This window comes from Clinocottus analis, unplaced genomic scaffold (genome assembly GCF_023055335.1).
Source record: "Clinocottus analis isolate CAN_PGR_092001 unplaced genomic scaffold, fCliAna1.0.p SCAF_18, whole genome shotgun sequence".
Classification (NCBI taxonomy): domain Eukaryota; kingdom Metazoa; phylum Chordata; class Actinopteri; order Perciformes; family Cottidae; genus Clinocottus; species Clinocottus analis.
This window is the reverse complement of record NW_027175909.1, coordinates 9372026-9390467: the sequence shown is the minus strand read 5'-3', so window position 1 is coordinate 9390467 and position 18442 is coordinate 9372026. Positions and strand designations below refer to the sequence as shown.

Genomic DNA, 18442 nt, shown 5'->3' with positions numbered 1-18442 from the left:
ACGACAGCGTGAGAAATCATCCAGAGACCATCTAACAACAAAGGGACAAATATCAGAGTGTATTTTTTACCTTTGTCCAGGGCCAGACCCCAGTTACACCTCCGACATTGGCAAACACTAAAGAGAACTGGATGGAAGAGGGAACAGACCACGTTATTTGTCTGGGTAAATGTTTTTAAATATGTCCGGTAAGAAGGAAATGACTGGTCATTTTGATATTTCTCGCATTCAGTTTGTGTTGCGTTTATGTAGTCAGTGTTAAGCATTGCTTGTTTCTAACGTACCATCATTGCAGTTTGAGGCGAATCTTGAATGAATCGTACACTGTATCAGCCACCCCCGCGACCATATGAATGGTTTAGTCCTGGTTCGCTTCCTCAGAGCCTGAAGCAGTGCAACTTTGATTGAGAACAAAAATGTACCTTTGCAAACTTGTTTTCTGCACACATCACGCATGCAGGTTGATTTGGTTGAATTGTTTTACTTTTATGTTATGAATTTCCAAGGCACAAAGATATAAAGCTTATAAACATAATGCTTTGGCCTATTTGTGTTCTCAGAGAAGCTTCTTCATTGACTTTAATTAAAAGGTAATTAGAAAAGTATTTTTTAGAGAGCACCTAACAACCCAAAGAACAGGATTCCCTGTTGCTGGTAGGATTTATGGCCTTTTCCCAAGGGCTCTTCGGAGGACACCGGTTTACCTTGGTCTTGAATTTGACGAGGCCTAACATTAAGTGTTTCACAAAGAACAAGACCACCATCTGGACCCTTTACCTCCAAGTTCTTGGTGCAAAAAAACACATCCAGCCAGATGATAGGAGAGGGTTCCGGGGTCCCAAAGCTGGAGAGGGCCCCTACATTACTCATAGTGTGAATCTTGTAGTTCCAAGTGTGGGAGAGGGTTCCAAAAAATGAAGTGTGAATCAGAGACTTGACATGAATAGCGTGCATCGACAGGTAAACACGAGATGGCGCCACTAGCCCACTTTTCTTGAGCATTTTATCGAGCATCTGATTGTTCTGAGATCATTTTAACATACACAAAGTTCAATGTGTATAAAGACCAACTGGTGATAAACACTTTAGCCAATAGCATATGCGAAACAAAATAAAAGGAAAAAATGCATGACGTTTGGCCAATGTTGAAAAAATGCTGGCAGGTAAGAAATGCATTTTTAACCTTGGTACATAAGTACAACAATGAATATTTCTGAAAAACGTTTTCTAATACCTTTAGCTTACTGAAATTGTACACATGAAATGCTATCATCTTACTCATGAAATAAATTTTACAAATCATGAAGGCAAACAATAGCAACGTGCCATAGCAAGCATAATAATTATTACAAATTAACAAAAAAAATAAATAAAAGTAAACAGTGTTAACCTATTTGGTTTGGGCGATGTTTGGAACATGGTTATTAATCGCTGATCTGAAGAGTTGTCCATGTTTTTAATGTGTTGCAGTGCCGAGATCTTATCATTTGACCATTACCAAGTGACTGAGCGTTGACACTGAAACAAACTTGTTTTTGCTACGCTTTAAAGTGTCATGACATGACTATGTTTTTCCTCTTCCTGGACTCCAGTGATCAACCCCACCCACCAGTCCCTTTAAAATGGGGCTATTCAGTTTTCCGGCATACGAGCATAGAATCACAAAAGACTTTGAGGCTGCAAACAGAGGTTGAATAAAAGTTAATCTTTGCGTTTTATTATTGATTATGAAAATGAACAGGCACCTTTTACATGGAGCTTGCACATCCCAGAACAAAATTTCAAATATAAATAACACACCCTCATTAGTGTTGAACACTCACAACAACCTGCAAGCTAAGAGTTCAAACCACATTGAAAAGGAAAAAAAAGAGGAAGAAAAATAAAAACATGTTATATCCAAAACCGTGTAACACTTTCACTCGCATGTTTTATTAAATCTCCTCTGATCTACTGCCAAACTGAGCGAAGGTTTCTTGACCCCCCACTCAAATGCTGTTGTGACTGCATTTACACAATCATGTTCAGGACCATCGTCGTTTCCTCACAGCATGGTGAAAACAGACAAGACCAGTACAATGAAGCTTAAAAATAAAAAAAATCATTGGTTGAATAAATGTCTTTAAGTTATCAATATAGTTTCTGAGATAGCGGTGTGCCGTGGTAATCTCCTCTACAGTATAGAGTATCATAACATTCACTCAAGTTCATTCAAGAAACTCAGCTAGACCCTGGAAAAAAAGCAAAATGCAATACAAACAACCCAAGATGGAAAATTCAAGTATCTCTGACTGAATGGTGATAAACATTTCTTTAGGAATGACGTGACGACCTTCTGAAATGACAAAGAGCCACACAGCCTCTGGGTATCCATCACATAAACGATTACCTATGGAAAGACTAAAAGTTGTCACAATGTCTGATGCCAATAAGAAAACGTAGGGTTTAAAATTGCATGCATCCCCACTGTAAAACTACTAAACTTTTTTGTTTTATTTTATTTTTTTACCAACAGTAGTGTTTGTTGCCGACTGTACACATCCTAATTAGCAAAAGATGCAGACTAACTTCCAATGAAATAAAGCACTCCTATCATCATTCTGCTATTAAGTAAATGCATTGTCTGCTCATTTTCGTTCACATCATCCAACTGTTTAAAGACTTATATACAATAGTTTCAGACATGTTATACGTTTACAACATAACAGTCTCTTTTGGTGAAAATATAGTTAAATTCAAAATATCTGATAGGTATTGTTTTTTTTTTTTTAGAGGTGATCTCTTCATTGAAAAAAGTACCTGAGCCAAAACTCTGACCAGGGGGAATCACAAAAGCCTCATCCTTAAGGCTTCTATCGAGACTCTCCATTTCGCCATTCATTACCATTCTGGAGATCAAAATGAAGATTGAAATTAAATAACAAATACAACACACACACACAAAACAAAAATCCAAAATATACTGGCCCATCAAAATAACCCCCTTTCAAAGTATGAGCTAGTTGAAAAGTAAAAAAGAAAAGAAAAAAGAACTCAATTAAAATTAAAGATTTTAGAAGATTAACGCATGAATTTATAAATCAGTATCGTACAAATAAAAATGGATCATGCAACAAGGTTCTCTTACAGACATTCTTTAAAACGGAAGCGAGGCCGCTGCACATCTTCAAGGCTGGACTAGTGAACACTACACAAGTTCAGCCCAACTTTACGAGGCGGTGCACTCCCAGGTCACCTGCTGCTACCTGCTGATCCATCGTCATAGCCGCCTGATTCATCTCTGTATCGACATGTTGTCCAACGGCAGAAAGAGCTGCAACCGGGGTCTCAAGTTGGAAGATGAAGAAGAAAACGGTTTACTCTTGATATAGAGCGGTTACAAACTAAAACCCTTTAACCTGATAAATATGTGGAGGACTGCTTGCAGTACAACTGCAAGCTGGGGTTAACATACAAATAGTGCTTTTATGAACTAGATACTTTCACAGTGCATATAATTTTAAAAAAAAAACAAAAAACAAATGAAGCATTTCCTCTGGGTTATGATGGTCAGATCCCTTCCAGAATTTGAGCAGATTTGGATTTCTCTTTGTAGGCCCAAGCATGCATCCATCAGTTATTATTGCACAACACAAGGACCTTAAAATGCACCCACACACAAACAAAAAGTAACAATAATCTTAAAACTGGAATTATAATCATCCCACTACAAATCCGCCTTGCTTGCTCGCTGCTTTACTACCATTTTGCCAAAAACTATCCATCTTGGGTGCATCTAAAACGTTCCATTATTTTCGTTCTCTATATTACATTTGACTAAAACATGCATCCAACTGCCCACATGGAGAGGGAGGGTGGGTGGGAGGAGGGGAAAGATACAGTCAAGAGCATCCAGCGTATGGTGTCCATTGTTCCAGTCAAAGGTCAGAGTTCAAAGACTGAATGATTAAAAAGTGCTTTACGTAGGTCAGTAGGACTTCTTTCTTCTACGTTTATTACAAAGTTTGTTTACTAGCATGTATCATCTGTGGAGGCAAACAAAAATAATTCAAATTAAATCACCGTTACGAGCAACTACTTCTACATGTGTCCTCCCCCTGAGGCTGGAAATACTCACCATGATACCACCATTTTGTCTTCTTTGGATTTTTGTTACACGTTCTTACATAAAAGGAGTTATCAGGCGGTCGTCTCTGCAGAAAAAACAAACCAGCATTTAGATTTTACGTTTAACGAGCATATGATTGACATACAAGTCTCCCCTCCGACAGGTTCCCTACCTTTTCTTTGCAGCTGGACAACATGCTGATAATGCTAAGACAAACTGATTGCACTGAGAGGGCTGGCGACCAATCCTCCGTTAGAATAGATAGACAGATGTGACCGTTACTATACACATGAGGGTGTACAGGTATATTCTCACCTGTGAACATTACCTGCAAGAGGAAAACAAAGAACAACAAATCAAAAGTTATTAAGATTAATCACTGAATATGACATTTTAAAAAGCCTATAAAATAGGGGTGACTAACAGGTGGAACCAGACGTCGTTGTCTCTGGATTGATAATCATTACATTTTCATGGATAACTTTGATTTAACCGGCGCAGCTTTTCTAGCCTTTGCAGTTCGCGTTCAGCGGTCCAGGAAACACTGACCAATTGCACACGTTGTAAATCACCTCACAGGACCCTACTCGCCCAATCACATGCGTGTTGTCCTATGAGCACCACCCTTAACTTAAGTGAGATATTCACACAGGAGTGACAGGAGAGAGACCCCATAGTTGGAAAAAGCACGGGAGTCAGAGAAGTTATTTCACTTGCCGCTCCAAAAAGACAAAAACATGGACACCTTAACCTATTTTTAAAACATTTACACAGTTGTCAAAGAAACAACCTGAGAGAGTCTCTTGTCTGGGAAAAAGTTTAGATTTTTTTTCATTAACGACAGAAAATAATGAGGATTGCCGTATATGCTTAGACTTTGCCTTCTACAGCAACATGAGGCTCTGGGATTAGGACAGAGGGTCCAGGATGGTGTGAGAGAGCAACAAAGCATGGGGGACTAAGAGAGGAGACAAGTTTTACAAAATAAAGACATGCTCTATGAAAAAAAAGGGCAAGTGGGTAATAGCCAGTAGAAGGGTACAAGGGTCATGCTAAACAGGGAGATACAGGAAGTGTGTGAAGAGAAGACAAGAGGTGCTGGAGTAGAGAGAAGTGGGAGCCAAAAAAAAGGGTGGCCAAAGAGGGTAATGGAGGCTAACAATGGTTTGAGGCCGTCTGGCACCAGACAGGGCCTCACAGGAGAGTGCATCACAGGGCTAGAGGGGGTGCCGGGATGAGTGTTACAGATAGGAGCAGAAAGTAAAGCCGGCACTACACTCAAAACATCGTGACAACTGAAAGCTCCTCGCTTACAGAGTGTTCAAATATTTACTGAATCCTCCCCCACCCCTCACCCCAATGGAAACAATAGAGTAAAATATTAACAATAGACAATAGTTTGATAATACATATCATATCTCTACAGGCTGTGAAAGCAAAAGTTATCAACTGAGTTCCAGTAGGCCAGTGGTCACAATGTTTGTTTAGTTTGAATGACCACTGAAGCTCCTCACACAACCACTAATACGCTGTAGCAGTCAAGACTGAAGATCCTTGAGGGGCCTCAAGAGTTCCAACAGTGGGGCAATTTTGTTTACTTTAATAGTAACTTCATTCTTTCACCAAACAATCATGGAAAATGGATATTGGACATTAAGTCAGGAAGGCCAACAGGACAGGTGAAGCAGAAAATGACTTTTTGAAGACAAAGAGCCTCACATGTACCCACATACAAACATGCATTGATGGCTGTGGAGTAACTTGTGCTTACCTGAGGTGAATCAAATGGATATCTACCACTAAATTTGAAAAGCAGCTGAAATTTCTCTCCTTCATACAGTGTGCCAGATGCTCCCTCCATGTCTACAATCCACCTGAAAGAAAAACACAATACTCAAACATTTTCACTCAAAAAAGTTAGTGATCACCCAACAAATATACATGTAGTGTTAAATTAAAACAGTCTAGATTACGGTTTATGACCTCATAGTTCTGTTTTTAGTCCCAAACCCAAAGCATAGTTACCTTTGGTAACTGGTACATCCTAGCATTTAGATTTGTTTTAAATTTAAAATGTTGTTTGACGTGCGTTTTTCACTCAGGCATTTAAAACACCAAAGCATCCAGCAGTGTGAAAAGACCAACTAAGAGAGAATGACAATTTTCCAATGTTATTTTTCATTTTCTGAACCTTCAAACAACTTTAAGGCGGTTTTCAAACATGTCTAAGAAAATGGAGTGAGAAACGCTTAAATTCCTCCTGTCAAGCTTTGTCATCGGTTCAACACTTCCTTTAACAACAAACCTCAACTATACTTTGGGAGGAAATGGGTTGAGGCAAAGCAATACAGGTTTTCCATGCTAGATGACAATATCTGTTTGTCTGACCCAATCTCATGGGAGAGCGTTGAAATAGCACAACATTTCACATGTCCATAAGAATACATTTGAGGCTTTTTGTGTGATTTATACGTGCTACTAAGCACTACAAAGTTACAAGAAGAGGTCCGGTTTAGTCAACAAAACAACAGTAACAGCTGCACTAACTTAGACACAATAGCTACTTAGTTTGGAAAAAAAAACATCGTAGGCCTTAAAATAATAGCCTAACATCAGGTTAAAATTTGAATTTGACCAGATCGTCCCCTGTTTCTATTTATTTTTGTTGCTCACTTTGAAAGCGCTGCAATGGACGAGAAACACCCGATTGGTGAAGTTCAACTGATCTGTACAATACTTGCTCACTTCATTACAAAAAACTTCAGTAAGGTGGTAGCTGACTGGATGGACATCGCCTGAAAGTTTTCTGCTTCCTGTAGGTCTTCTTTTATCCACAATCAAAGATTGATTTTTAGATTTGAGTGTCTATTTTCTATTAATATTCACCTAAATATTCAAACGTAGAATATTGTTGACAGTCCAACTGCTAATTACCAAACACTAGTATACGTTAAGATGGTGAGTATGGCCTTCGCCATAAGCTTCACAGAGCTGCTAGCATGTTATTTAGTTATAATAAATAACATGATGTATGTTATATCTTATCATTCTAGAGTAGATTAGTTGGAAAGCTCTAGAATGAATTGCATGGATCATTAGAAAAGCATCGCACGAAATGTGAGCAGCGAATGCTACAGAAACTGTGTAATCGAACGCTATGACTCGGCCTTATTCAAGTGACATTGAATATTTAGCTGGGTTTTGATAGCGGTTTAGTAATAATGTGATACGCTATTGATCTACTGGACAAAATCCATTTTCGCCTATGTAGCCTGGCGTCAGAACTGTGCTGACTGAGCTGGGAGGGATTCAATGACTTGTTAAGAATGGAAGATGACCGCAAACACAGTGGCTTGATCCTGAGTCATTGGGATGAAGGTCAGTCTATCTGCTTAATATACCTGTATGGCAAAAGATCCAGATCATTAATTGGGATTGCTTGAGCATTAGAGAAGGAAATGGAACCCTGATGGCAGCGTCACAATCTCTGGCCTAATTTATTTCAGGCAAGCAGTACAAATAGGTCAACAAAGAGACTTGTGGTTATTGTTCGGGTTTATAGCCTTGTCTCTTTTAGATCTCGCCTTGAGCCTATGACCATTCAGGCCTATATATGAGGTCAGCCCTTAGAGAAAAATGATCAAAGCATCTGAAAGGAGCTCCATTTTTTCATCAGGAAGTAAAGCTTAGAGGGAGGCAGTACCATTGTAGATGACGCAGAGTTAACCCTGATGCAACCCACGCTGATCAGAGGCAGCGACTCCAAGGACATTATGCTCAACTCACTCACATTTTTCAATTTCCTGGTGATCATATAATCAAGTCAACAAAAACAACTCTAGGCCATTTATTGAGAGTAAGAGACATTTTTCAGTGCTTTAACGCATTAGTATCCTTGTTTGAAATGACAACTGACTCATTATGGTAACAGCACACAGCAAGCTGAAAGACAATGTAATCTAATGAGCAGCAGAGAGAGCCGAAGTGTACTATAAACAAAAGCTATAACACACACAGTCACCTTATCACTGGCACACACACACACACACACACACACACACACACACACACACACACACACACACACACACACACACACACACACACACACACACACACACACACACACACAATTGTCACTAGTGGGTTTTTCTTCCATTATGTCTGTTATAAAAAAAGGATACAGCTCACTTGAATGTCAAGCCGGACATGACTATTTGCAACTTACTCCACTAGGACACAAAAACAGGTAAGTCACAGTCTGTCACTATGACAAAAATAAACCCAGGGTAAACAAACCTTGATCAGAGTTACAGACAAAAAGGCACACCCATACATAGTGTCTCAAACCAGGGATGCATAGACATGGAAGCTAGCAGAACTGGTTCGTAGACTTGTCAGTCGTGCAAATCAAAATACATTCATTGTTAGCAATTGCTATCACATGAAGCATTTGATTGAAGACTCAAAATTGGTCTTAACACCATTTACAGGACCAAAAGTCAGTCCATCATTCCTCACTGCGTATGTCAATTAAATCACTGCTTCTGTCAAAAACAATGTAATTCACTTCGATGACACAATCATGGGCGTTTAAGGAAACACCCAGACAGAAAGGTCAGCAAAGCGACCTCGGTTTCTTGCTACCCTAGCACAACCTGCATGCCAACCGGTAAATATTTTATCGGGATGAATAATAAGTGACAGCGTACATAGAAACACTCTACTGTGTGGCAGATCTGACAATCACTGGAATGATCCCAATCCCTTCTCACCCCCAGTCGCCGCAGGGGCTCCAACAGCATCACGTCTTCATACCTCATGCCACTGTTATTGCAAAAGTTACCCTTTGTTGCAAATGTGGTATCAGACATGTTCATCACACTAGCTTATCATGGAGATCAAAACATGACCCTTCAAAAAGCCCTGTTGGACTTGTGTTCATTATGGATGGCAACCTTGTTCAATGACTATTGGATAGTTGCCCGATGTTAACGGTGTTGGTAAATGCTGCCACATAGAAACAAAACATTAAAAACTAGAGAATACTTACTGCGTGATGGTGTTCTGTACACTTTTTTCATTGAGCGTCATTCCAGGGGGTGGATCATTTTGCATGGCTAATAATTCCTTTTGAAGCCTCTTCTGTCGGGAGATAATGTGTTTTGTTTTCTACCACACCCATCTCAATGTTGAAACACAGAATCACAACAATATACAAACCACAATATTTAAAAAGAAGTATGGGGTAAAGAAAAATATGATCGCAAAGCAAGTACTGTCGCCCTTTATTTTAGGAAGAGATTAATAACCTAAACAATGTGACGTGATGTGTGGATGATTTTCCGTGGAGCTCCGTAAGTCAAACTAAGTATGAAGAGAAAAAAACGTGATGCCACATAAGCAACCACAAAATCAGCTTCGTGTTTTCTGAAATAAGGCAAACATCTCGACCCAGCTATCTCAGGATAGCGATGCACCTTCCTCAGCCAGAGAGGGGACGAGAAACGCTCAATCTGCTGCGTACTGTCTCGTGAGCGAGCTGACGTCAACGACGGAGCAACGGCCACCGGAGATCGATTTTAAATATTTAAAACCCAACTAAAACTCATAACATCATATTCCTCGAGTTATCGTCCACGTGTTACAGCGAAACAAACGCGTCGACAGTCATCAACGTATTCTCAGGAAGCTTGCTTTCTGCCCTCGCCTCGACGGTGGTGCTGGTGGTGATGATGCTATAGCTAAGCTAGTTGTGTTGCTAGCAAACACTCGGCGCTACATCGGAACAGTTGACCATAAATATCGTCGCTTTTACTTTGATATCTTCACGACTTCGAACAGATACGTGTACGCATAATAAGTGGTGAATAAACTACAAGGACAGACCAGACTGAAGGTCAGGTGAATTATAAATATGCGATCGCTGTCAATGTATTCCTACCTGCATCGACGCCATGATGGAAACCCCCCCTGCTTCAGCGCAGAGGGGAGGACTGTACGTCAGGCGGTCACGTGGCAGAGGTTGTTTTGACAGAGACTGCAATCCAGCGATGTGCACCGTCAGGTCACCTGACTCATTTAGTCGTTAACTGGCTATATAAGGGGCGTTTATCAAAGGATATAATTAAATTGCAAAATAAATGAGGCGGTAAAATCCACTATGGCCAGGTGAGTCAATGACCTTTGCATATCGTGCGACGACCTGTCCGATATCCCTTATCCAGAGTTATACAAAAAGTGTTCTGGTTTGTCATTTAGTTATTTGAGATATTGAAAACACACTCGAATTTGTAATATTATTTATCTTAAATCATACACATGGATTAAGCCTTTTATCATAGCGTGTCCTTTTATATAAAATACATTAATCATATTTTCTTATATCAGCTTTTTTATGAAATAAAGAAGTACTTCAATGTCACTAAGTCAGCAAAATTCAGCAATGTATTGAACTTAATTGTAATTTGAGTATACCTCTTCAGGTTTCCGTAAAATAACAACTGTTGTTGACTGTATGAGCTCCCATCGGATATGGTTTACCCTATGGAGCGTCTGAATAAGACATGATATAAAAGAAACTCTCCACATTCATTATCAGCAATAATGTGACAATACATTATGTAGTAACATATCACATTGACAATTTGCTGATGTTTGCTTAAGGTCATCAGCAATAATGTGACAATACATTATGTAGTAACATATCACATTGACAATTTGCTGATGTTTGCTTAAGGTCATACGTGTATGTTTGCAGCTCCGTATTTGAATTCTGAAGTATAGGGTCATCTCCATCCACTTGCATGTGTCATTTTATTTGATCACATAGACAGTGTTTTTTTTCTCGCTTTCTCTAGTGTAAATTAGAAAAAGGCACAACTGAAATATGTTCCATTTACCTTCTAACCAGCCCATCGGGTCAGAATGTACCCACATTGTTGACTAAATGACCATTCCCACCAAATTTAGAGAAATCAAAGGATGTACTGTACTGCAGCATCACTCCTTAATCTACTAGCCTACAGTATGAGCATTATTTTTTTGTTTGGTGAATGATCACTTTAAACTGGCTATTGCAATGCAATACGGAAAATGTATGCAACAACCATAATCCTTTTTTTTTCAATAATCGTAAGTGTACAACCGTATTGAATGATTACACTGGTCTCCTAATTAACAGTTTGCAATCAAAAAGTAATGCATTCAAAACAGATGTACATTTAAGTTTGAACCTGCTGTAATCACATTATTGTCCTAACAGAGAATTTTACACATTCTACAAGGTATCATCTCATCTTTCAACCAAGTGAGTATACAGACCATTTTCTGTTATGCCTAACCCCTCATGTGCAATACAGAATTATGTATTTTCATGTTATAAATATGCCTGCAGTTCTTCGTGGTATTTCAAACATTTTGTATTGTTTTACTTGAGCTAGAACAAAATATAAAATTAAAAGTATGATGCCCGTTTTTGTAAAAAGGGTAAAGTCAGCAGTACTTCATGGAACGTGCATAGTGAGGCAGGAACTTGCAATAAACTGTGCTCACCAAACAGGTCTTTATTAATCTGGAGAGGTGAGGAAACATTTATCGGGTGGGGACACATTTATCACATTCTTGGGCAAGTGATGCAGCCTGCCATATCCATGTATTACATTAAAATGAATCCTTTATTAATACTAATAAAATTATGACAGAACGCCAGGTGCAAAAAAAGAAAAAAAAAGTGACATACATACTTATACTCAGGTTTCATATAAGTAAATGGCAAAACAATTTAAATATTCAAAAAAAATCTAAAACTGTTTTAAGCTGCAACATTGTTTCTGTAACTTTAGCAATCCAAAAAGTTTGCAGCCATGAGTAGCTCCAGTGCAATCTCCGGAGCGATGGGGAATTCAGGTATTTCTGTGGAGCTGTTGGTGTAACGGACCTTGTAGGTGAAGTACATGCAGACCTTGGACAGGACGTGAGAGGGAATCTCCCTGAAGTTCACTTCGTTGGTTTCATTTTCAGCAAACTGCCCTGTAGATGGATAGTTACAGAAGGTGTCATGAGCGAGACTCAATAAACTTATGACAGAACTGAATTTATGCAACATAAGAAATACAACTAGGAGTATTCTATCCTAGATATAGCTATCAAACTGTTTAATTCAAAATGCTAGACATGGACATACAAATGCACAAAACATTAGGAGGTATAAAACCACTGTATGAAGGAAGTATAGTTAGAAAAATCCTCACCTGGTCCGCTTAACATGGCTTTGATAGTCCCAGATGTCAAAGCATGTTCTCTTTTCACAATAAATTCATGGCCATCTGAAGAGATCAATTTTACATACATGGCATCTGGCCCCTCACAGCCACCGTAGGTTCTCTCTTCCCCGTCTGTGGACGACACACACTGATAATCTCAAAAAAGGTGGAAACCATGTGCTTTATCGCCACGCAAATATTTTACTTAGAACAGCCAGCTATTATACTATTGAAGAGAAACGTTAACAAATTACACCATGATTTGGAACATACGCTATGAATCTCTGGGAAGGTGCGGGACAATAAATAAAGCTTTGTTTCATTGATCACTTACCCATCCTGTTTCGTAGTTTGTCAACCCTGAAAGGAAACACGGAAAAAAATAAGTTACAAAGATATCACTCGTATGAACGACTCCTAATAAAGGACACAAAGACCCTCAAACACACGATATAAAGTGACCTGAGGCTGGTCACTGGCTGTAAGGTTTTAATGTGTTTTAATTAAGTTAAGTTAACGTGTTTTAATTAATATAATTTTAATTTTTAAGGTTTTAATGTTTAAATGTGGAATAATTACTCTTAAATGATCGTTTTCGCTGCCTAACGTTAGGTCTTGTTTATTTTGAGAATTTCTGACAATCAGTGTTAATGTTGAGAGGGATCAAACGTACAGCTGAAGTTAACGTCATCAGTAATGCACCACAATGTAACTTGGGTATCATTTCAATCAACCGCAACTACTAACGTACAGTGCTAATTTATCTACTCTAAAATTGGATTAGTGGTAATTTCTTTCTCGATCTATTTTTTTTTTAAAGTGACTCCGCAGCTGTCGGTGTTAGCCTGCGAGCTAACGCCTTGCCAAACTAAGGATAACGTTATAATTCATGTCATCGATGATTTGGTGTTTAGAATTAATATCAGAAAACAGTCAGAAACACTCCAACACAAAATATTTAATCACAAACAAATCACTGTCTCTTACCACCCTGTTGTAGAATGTAGAGCGAAGGACTGCGTTTCGGTTTCAGCTAACGTTAGCCACCAGGCTGTTACCCGGAACTAGTTTGTGGGAACACTCGTCCGCGATAAATGTCTTCCGTAGAATTGATATTCGAGGGAAACGGACCCCTTACCGTATAAATCCTGCCAACGCAAACATGTCCTGTTCAAAATTACAATGCAATACAATAACAACACAATTAAACATGTTTTGTTTAGTACCCATCTTACATTTTTTTAAAGATAAAAACGTTTGTTGTAACGCTAATCACAAAATGGATAAGTGATAGAATAATGTGTAACACCCAGACTATTTCTAAATAATTAATATATACACGTCCTGCGCACAATATAAGTCAGTGTCACTAGATAATACGTTTAGATAAGAGTGAGGAAATAAGATTATACATGTTTTAATTTAATGAAGAGCAGAAATTACTTGTCAAATTTGCACTGGTAAGAGTTGAGATCCTGTCCTATTACGCCTATGGGGGGCGCCTGTGTTTCAGATTACCCTCACTGACTGTCTCCATTAGCTATGATGGGGGAGAGCAGGTGCTGATTGGACATGACAGAGACATTTTTCGGGCCCATAAATCTGGATTCAAAAAGGAATGCGAGAGAGAGAGAGAGAGAGAGAGAGAGAGAGAGAGAGAGAGAGAGAGAGAGAGAGAGAGAGAGAGAGAGAGAGAGAGAGAGAGAGAGAGAGAGAGAGAGAGAGAGAGAGAGAGAGAGAGAGAGAGAGAGAGAGAGATGGCAAGCACTGCACTATCATATACTTTCTAAAGTCCAGTTATTATAACTCAATACATTTTCCATAATTAAAGTATTCAACTCACAGTGCCACTCAAAGGCCCCCATTTTCTAAACTAAATGATAAAGTGTGTTGTTACAGACAACCATTACAGTTCATAAAGTCGGTACGGTGTGTCTGCGAAAGATCAGAGGCAGTTGGGCACATACTGTATTCACGGTCAGATTCAGAATGTGACTTTGCCCTGATCCTGCCTGGAGTTCTGTCCGTGGGGGGAAAAGTGATGACTGTTGAAATCTGAGACTTCTATATGTACTCAGAGTTATCTGAGCTGTGACGCTAAGAGCAGACCAGCAAAGTTAATGCTCCTCATGGAAGATGGTAAGGAATTCCTTATACTGTTGCTGCTCATTTACACACAGATATTAAGGTTCTGCACCTGGTGGGAGAAACGAGAATTTGTTTCCCAGACTGGTTCAATTGACTGTGCTCAATGCTACAACAGATGTCAATGGTGACTTCTGCAGAGGTGACACCTGACCTGATATTTGTCTTACAGTAATACCAGGCTTAGCTATGCTGTCAGTTTATGTTCTAGAAAGTTCCAGTAGCCTCCTGCCTGTTGACTGCCAGTGTTGCCTGTTGACTCTCTTCTACACACACACACACACACACACACACACACACACACACACACACACACACACACGCACATGCACACGCAGACACTCACACACACAACCAAAAACAATCACTGACCTTCCAGTCCCCCATTACACCATTAGTGCTTATGATCAGAGCGTGCGGGTGGCGGCAGGCACTTTGATGTGTCTATGATACGACTCACCCCGCTGCAGCTGCTCTCAGCTCTATTTTGGGGAGGCTGCTGTGGGCCCTTAGAACAGGGCTTTCTTAACAAACACACACACACACACACACACACACACACACACACACACACACACACACACACACAATACAATACATTAAAATGATCATGCCACGCCAAGGGATATCATCCATCTCTTTAACACATCGACTATACTCTCTCAGATCACACTTTCTTGCATCCAGACCATCCTGAAATGGTGGGAAGCAGTTAACTTGCTAGAAAAGGCACCTGTCCATCTTTATGCTTGGTAGTCTAATTACCTGGTGACGTTAGACAGTCTTAACATCTTAGACAGTCAAATGTCTCACATTCAGCATGGTTTTCATTCCTTTTGGCTTTAAAACATACTCATAAATTGATGTTCATATGTGGTTTAAGCTCTCTCATCATTAAAGATAAACCCTTATGTAAAGGTGGGTAAAGTATGGTAGATATGTAGACCAAGCCTTACAATAACTTGACTACCTAATTGTCCACTTCTTTTTACCACCACTTTCAGTATGAGTTGGTCAAATGTGAATACACAGGATCATTTAAGAACAGAACAATAGCTTAGCCGAAGAGCCCCTTAATGAAACCAGGTCAGAAGTCATTGTAGGGAAAGATGGGGGAGAAATGTCTTTGGGCATATCTTTTCTGAAAAGAGGGAAAGGCCTGTCACAATGGATTTGAGGGGACTGTCCCTTTTGCCTGCAGCGAGTCACAGTGCCCTGCAATCCCTCGTGTTGCTCCCAATCTCAGGATCCTTTGCAAAGGAGGAGCCTCATCAGCAGCCCATGGCACTTCAGAAACCGTTATATCTCACTGGAGAAAAGGTAAAATGACTACATTTAATGCAATTGAGAATGTGTATTCATTTAAAAGAGCTCTGCTTTTATTTTTGTATAAAGGAATTCGGTTCATGTGCAGGGTGTCTTTACAAAGACAAAACAACTGTCTTTATATTGTGGCATAATGTGAAAAAAGACACATGAGACTCTGGCTTTATTGCGTGATTTCAGGTTCAGACATGCTGAAGCGCATCAGCTACCGTTGCTATCACAACACCACATACAGGAATATAATTTGGTGATATAGTTTGAACACTGACTCACTACGCAAATACACCTGTCATGTGTGATTACTGCATGGACATAACATCTGACAAATTGTCAAATCATTCAATAGTTTAGGAATGTTAGAAACTGACTGTTGACAGTGGCACCTCAAAAGTGCTCTAACAGTGACAACTTAACAAAAAAGTGACACTTGATCAATAATTTATTGGATAAATAGATACCCAGATAGCAGAGCTGTTCGCAGACATTGTCACGGTGTTGGGTGGCTTCCGGTTTCGTTTTGTAGTTTATCCTATGTGTCTCTGCACTTCCTGCCCCTGTGTGCCTTGTTCCTTGTGCATGTCTCCTGATTTGTCTGATTGTCGTCACCTTTGCTTCCTCGTTGTTCCCACCTGTGTCTCTTACCGCAGCGATGTTGTTATGATTGTCATTACCAACGCACGTTGTAATACAATGAATATTAAAAGCCACAAATTTATGTTTTGCACATAATACTAAGTCATACGCAGAGAATGATGCATGAAAAATACTTACAAAGTCATAGGATGACCATTTACGTGTTTGTTTTCTCCAAAACAGTGTTAGTGTATTGTCCATTCAGAATGAACGCCTCAAATGGCATAACAGACAGATAAATGGACCTGACAAGCATTTACTCTCAATGGCTTGAGGCCAATGCACCGTGTTGTTTGTTTGAACTAGATGACTCACCCTACAGACCCCTATGACAAAACCCTCACCGGAGCTCACATATTGTTAGATAAACAGGACATGACAAGTCTTACTGTATCAAAAATGACTTGTGGAATCATTAGCACGTGACAAAAAAACTGCATGTCTTCTTTATAATTGTTTACTTTAGATGAGTGATAGGTTTATGGTTTTATGACTGATGGAGTGATGCTAAGCTAAGCTAGCTATGCAAGGCATGGAAAGGGGATCTGCTTAATACTGATGCTTGAGCAACAGTTTTTTTTAAAATGCCGGGCACCGATATCCTTTCACTGCTTACAAGCCTTAATCCAATTTTAGAAGCACACGCAAGTTGCGTTATTAGTCAGAAGATGAAGGCTTGGTCTCAGAGAGGGGAGTTAAATTTACACATGAGAAAGTCTTGCTGTCATCTCAGAGGGTGGATGCCAGACTTCTCTGCCAATCCTTACAGACACAGATATGTACACCTTTACACCATGTCATTACAATCATTAATAATGAAATATGATTACACACAATAATGTTACAATGTTGAATAGCATTTGTTAACTGTTTATTCACGAGCACTAATTATTTACTGTGGTCTAAAACTAATGAAGGCAATTCATTATGATTGGAACTATGTGATAGTATGTTTTATTGCATTTATAAACTGTTTATATACCAGTTATGGAGGAGTTAAAAAGGAATTATAGTTGTTGATCAATATATAAAGACTATAAATTGCCTTTCATCAGCTCTGCAGTACGTTACTGTGTGTTACGAAGACTTTATTGTTATAGGGCTTGGATTTGGTTGAAACAAATCAGGATATTTCTGGCTCTGGATTGTTATTTTTTGAGGGATCGTCATCGCTTGAATTGTTATGTCATCAATAATGAAATATAATTTAGAACAAATGAATTGTTTTCAAATCTAATTGTTACTTTGTCCTAACTGTTCACGTAATATAAAATACCATAAGCGCCATGGAAATAATTATCAAGCATTCCATTAACTGGCATTGTCTAATTAGAACAATGCAAACTGGAATTGATATGATATATTACGTATTCATTTAAATGTTGTTTTTTTTAATTTACCAATGCATATAATATTCCATTGATGAATAGGTGAGATAAAAATAAAAAAAAACGTTTAAAAAATAAGAACAATCGACATGAGACTGGTGTCTGGTAATTTAATCATACTGCAATAGGGGAACTTTTAACAGGCCGAAGTGCAACGCAGCCAAACTCAAATACATATCAAATACATGCCAGGGTCAGGTCCTTTTGCAGTGAGCTCATAGAAAAGATGGTTCAAACATTGCTGAATGCAAAGATAATTGTAGATTTTCCACCCTGGTCAGGATCATAGCTGTCACTGGAATTAGTTATACGGCTTCTATCAATCTGGGATATGCTTATAAGGTTTTGGTTTATATTCGTCCAGGACTGCTTGTGCAACAACATCTTGTTCAGCATGCTGTCCCATATCAGAATAGTAACAGAGATATTCTATACTATTACTGACAAGTTAGGCTTCATGGAGGTTTTAAGTACCAGGATTAAACACTCTTCTGAGTATTCCTTAAGGCCAAATGTCTAAGATACTATAATTGCCAGTTGCAATGAGACCTGATATTGTAATCTGTGAGACAAGGAAA

The 18442-nt window shown here is 39.0% G+C and overlaps 3 protein-coding genes across 4 annotated transcripts in view; all 3 read right to left on the bottom strand.

Annotated features, from left to right (window-relative positions):
• The window catches only part of stau2 (staufen double-stranded RNA binding protein 2), a 77503-nt gene extending 77375 nt beyond the window's left edge, over positions 1–128 (bottom strand). Inside the window, exon 1 of the mRNA XM_068582033.1 lies at positions 71–128. The gene's annotated coding sequence lies outside the window, so the exon portion shown is untranslated. The remainder of the gene's footprint in view (positions 1–70) is intronic.
• Positions 129–1690: 1562 nt separating this feature from the next.
• ube2wb (ubiquitin conjugating enzyme E2 Wb) lies at positions 1691–10179 on the bottom strand. Of its 2 annotated transcripts, none has more exons than XM_068581751.1 (6): positions 10053–10179; positions 9162–9253; positions 5880–5982; positions 4281–4436; positions 4118–4193; positions 1691–4025 (listed from the first exon to the last, which is right to left on the bottom strand). In XM_068581751.1, exons 1-6 carry the CDS (start codon positions 10065–10067, stop codon positions 4012–4014), a joined length of 456 nt encoding a protein of 151 aa, XP_068437852.1. In that variant the 5' UTR covers positions 10068–10179; the 3' UTR covers positions 1691–4011. The 2 variants fall into 2 exon arrangements, with proteins under 2 accessions (XP_068437852.1, XP_068437853.1); XM_068581752.1 differs by having other exon boundaries at positions 4281–4355.
• Positions 10180–11653: 1474 nt separating this feature from the next.
• eloca (elongin C paralog a) lies at positions 11654–13458 on the bottom strand. Its single transcript, XM_068581882.1, has 4 exons — positions 13360–13458; positions 12707–12732; positions 12361–12504; positions 11654–12139 (listed from the first exon to the last, which is right to left on the bottom strand). Exons 2-4 carry the CDS (start codon positions 12708–12710, stop codon positions 11949–11951), a joined length of 339 nt encoding a protein of 112 aa, XP_068437983.1. The 5' UTR covers positions 12711–12732; positions 13360–13458; the 3' UTR covers positions 11654–11948.
• Between the last annotated feature and the right edge of the window lie 4984 nt (positions 13459–18442).

Bases quoted from the DNA above. Each gene is read 5' to 3' on its own strand.
- ube2wb (XM_068581751.1), bottom strand. The intron at 5,983-9,161 runs GTAAGTATTCTC...TTTTTCTTTCAG, and splicing joins GTACAGAACACCATCACGCA to GTGGATTGTAGACATGGAGG. The intron at 4,437-5,879 runs GTAAGCACAAGT...TTCCTCTTGCAG, and splicing joins ATCCATTTGATTCACCTCAG to GTAATGTTCACAGGTGAGAA.
- eloca (XM_068581882.1), bottom strand. The intron at 12,140-12,360 runs GTGAGGATTTTT...ATCCATCTACAG, and splicing joins AGCCATGTTAAGCGGACCAG to GGCAGTTTGCTGAAAATGAA.